General features: G+C 40.7%; 1 protein-coding gene across 1 annotated transcript; it reads left to right on the forward strand.

Moving 5' to 3' along the window:
• Nucleotides 1-692: 692 nt before the first annotated feature.
• Nucleotides 693-1,619, forward strand: LOC125111318 (poly(rC)-binding protein 2-like). The gene is made up of 2 exons (XM_047753253.1): nucleotides 693-1,192; nucleotides 1,241-1,619. The coding sequence occupies exons 1-2, from the start codon at nucleotides 693-695 to the stop codon at nucleotides 1,617-1,619; spliced, it is 879 nt and encodes a 292-aa protein (XP_047609209.1).
• Nucleotides 1,620-3,797: the final 2,178 nt, after the last annotated feature.

Genomic DNA, 3,797 nt, shown 5'->3' on the forward strand with positions numbered 1-3,797 from the left:
AGAGCATAAAGTAATGCTATAAATGGGTTATACGACCCTTACTTCATTCAAAGCCATGTTTCAAAAGGAAATCTATATCTGCAATACTTCTAAAGTTCAACTAAAAATAGTTTTAATGACCAAAAATTCTCAAAGTTTAAATAGAAAAAGAAATATACCTATTCGTTGTTATTGAACTGCTTTGAGACGAAAACCTTAAAAATCAAAATGAATTAATCAATTTCCTTTTCCCAGGAGAACTCATGAAGGAGAAAAAAGTAATGATCTCAAATTCTCTTGGGAATGAATAATGAAAGATGATTTAACTCAAGTTCATAATTGCACCTAGTACATTAATCTTTTTCATAGAAATGGTACATTCTCCAGACCATCAGAGGCAGCAGCTGGAGCAGTCGCAGCATGCGCCCTCTCTCAACAGCCTCCGCCCTCCACCAGCCTAGGGGTCTCTTTCCCCTTCTTCCTCTTCCTCCTCCACCCCCAACTTCCTCTCGCGGGGTGCGGGGGAGGGGAGCGCTTGCCTTCCCGCTCACCTCTATTGTTCCCCCCCCCCCCCCCGACCTCCTGCCCTTCCTCTTCCTTCCCACCCGCTCCCCTTTTCCGCTCAGTCGCCTCGCACCTGCAGTTTTTGGCTTTCACCTCCCACCAGTGACCAAAGACTTGACCAAAGTCCAGCTCCCAGAACACTGCTCCACATGGGCACGAGTGAGATTGGAGGTGGATTAAATGTCACTATCACCATCCAGCTACTTATAAATGGAAAAGAAGTTGGCAGTATCATCGGAAAGAAAGGAGAATCAGTTAAGATGCGCGAGGAGAGTGGTGCATGTATCAACATCTCAGAAGAGAATTGTCCTGAGAGAATTATCACTTTGGCTGGACCCACTAATGCTATCTTCAAAGGCTTTGCTGTGATTACTGACACATTGGAAGAGGACATCAGCAGCTCTATGACCAACAGAACAGCTGCCAGCAGACCCCCAGTCGCCCTGAGACTGGTGGTCCCTGCTAGTGAGTGTGGCTCTCTCATTGGAAAAGGTGGTTGCAAGATCAAAGAGATTCAAGAGAGTACAGGGGCTCAGGTCCAGGTGGCAGGGGGCATGCTTCCCATCTCCACTGAGCAGGCCATCACTATTGCTGGCATCCCGCAATCCATCATTGAGTGTGTGAAACAGATGTGCGTGATCATGTTGTAGTACCCCCAGAAGGGCGTGACCATCCCTTACCGGCCCAAGCCGTCCAGTTCTCCGATCATCTTTGCAGGTGGTCAGGCCTATACCATTCAAGGACAGTATGCCATTCCACAGCCAGATTTGACCAAGCTGCACCAGTTGGCAGTGCAACAGTCTCATTTTCCCATGATGCATGACAACACCGGATTCAGTGGTTTGGATGCATCTGCTCAGACTACTTTTCAAGAACTCACCATTCCAAACGATTTGATTGGCTGCGTAATCGAACATCAAGGCGCCAAAATCAATGATATCCGTCACATGTCTGGGGCGCAGATCAAAACTGCAAACCCAGTGGAAGGATCTACTGTCACTCCATCCGTAGGATTATCTTTTATTCCCATCCGATATTATTTTAGGATTTTGACACATAAAGATGATTTTTTTTAATATGAAAGATGACTTATACATAAGGTCTTCTTCAAAATCTGGTTATGTTTTAGTGTGATTTCTATTCCACTATCTTATTTTTAATGCCTTCACTATCTTTAATTCTCTTGGTCCCCCTAACAGGAGGGAGAGGTTGAGAAGGAAGAATAACATTCCAGTGAAGCTGGGTCCAACCCAGATCATGTATGGAGCTAAAACACTTTGCTATTATGGGTGTGCATTACCAGAGAGAAGAGAGGGGCCAAGTCGCTGGTCTGTATTACTTATATTTACTAATGTTAAGGACTGCGCTGTGCCTTGCTCAACAACAACAACAAAAATTAGTGGCTTTTGGTCTTCATTAAATAAGATGACTTATTTGACCAGATAAGCTGTTGTTGTTACCTTTAGAAAGTGAGGGAAAGATACGGAATATGGAATGATTTAATTGTACTTTGAAAATTAAGAGAGGTTGATATCTTCTTGGAAAGTTATGTAATAGAGGAAATTTAAATACCTGAGGCACATCATGAAATCATCTAATACCTGGTGTGGGAAAAAGGCACTATTCTTAGACCATCTGCTTTCATACTTGGCCATGAACCCCTCATGTCTGTCCATGTCCAGTTCTGCACCAGAATTCCTGCTATTAAAAAACAAAAAAAGCTTAAGTTAATTTCCTTCTCCAGAGAGATATGTAAACATACTGGCCAGTAATAGAAAGCAAAAAATTTGGGACAACTATGTTCAATTTGAAAACTGCTCCAATTTTAAATTCACTCTGAATTCCAAATATTTTAGCATAAAAATTCAGAACAAACTCTTTGAGAGGAAATTTTAGAACAAACCCCTTGACTTACGATGAAAACATCTGCTTTCATTCTTCATAATTTTTTTTTGTCTTTTGTCTTTTTATGGCTGCTCCCACAGCATATGGAGGTTTCCAGGGTACGGGTTGAATTGGAGCTCTAGCTTATGGCCTACACCACAGCAACATGGGATCTGAGCCACGTCCGAGACCTACACCACAGCTCAGGGAAGTGCCGCATCCTTAACGTGGGATCACTGAGCCAGGTCAGGGATTGAACCTGCATCCTCATGAATACTAGTTGGGTTCTTTAACCACTGAGCCATGATGGAACTCCCATTCTTCATTATTTTTAACAGTCTCTGAAGTTGTAGATAAATAGATGAATAATAGGTTTTAAGGAGTGAGGTTGATCTAGAAAGAAGAAGTGGTAAGTGGAGTGTTTGCTGCTAAAAATAAAGCTAAACTCCTTTATTAAGATTGGGCATTAAAATATTGTGTTAGAGGATAACTATATTAAAAATTTCAAGAGCATATCATAGGGAAACATTGCTTACATGGATTGGTTTTCTTTGCATAAGCCAAATGCTAAATCACAGCAATAATTACAACAGTGCCGTAATATACAAACAACGCAAAGGTAATAACATTGTAGGTAGACAATGAAGTTTGACTTTAATTTCTTCCTTGCCTCAATCTTACTGATGCTTACTATTGTCTTCGTAAAGTTTTAATTTTCTTCTTTTTTATTTTATTATCTTCTACTCCAAATTCAATTAAAATATCTCTTTTGCCTCTACTGATCCATGAAAAATTTTTTTTTCAAAGTTCTTTTTCTAAATAAAGATGCCATAAAAACTACCCATTAGGCAATTTTCCAAGCTGGTTTTAAGCTTTTTGTTAAGCCTTTTAGTGTAAAAGACCTCCATCATTTTTCTTCCTAATCAAGAGATGATATTAACTTTCCTAAAAACTTTTTTTCTGGTCTTGTAATTTAAAGTATATGGTTTTGGTTTTTGTTTTTGCTGTTGTTTCATTAGGTTTCCAATTTCTTTCTTTCTCTCTTTCTTTCTCTCCCTTTCTTTCTTTCTTTCTTTCTTTCTTTCTTTCTTTCTTTCTTTCTTTCTTTCTTTCTTTCTTTCTTTCTTTCTCTTCCTTGGCTTTTTAGGGCTACACCCATGACATATGCAGGTTCCCAGGCTAGGGGTCAAATCAGAGCTATAGTTACTGGCCTATGCCACAGCCATAGCAACACCAGATCCAAGCCACATCTGTGACCTCTGCCATAGCTCATGGCAATGCTAGATCCTTATCCCACTGAGCAAGGCCAGGGATTGAACCTGCGTACTCATCAGTACTAGTCAGATTCATTTCCACTGGGCCACAGTGGG

The sequence above is a fragment of the Phacochoerus africanus genome, chromosome 1 (genome assembly GCF_016906955.1).
Source record: "Phacochoerus africanus isolate WHEZ1 chromosome 1, ROS_Pafr_v1, whole genome shotgun sequence".
NCBI classification, from domain to species: Eukaryota; Metazoa; Chordata; class Mammalia; order Artiodactyla; family Suidae; genus Phacochoerus; species Phacochoerus africanus.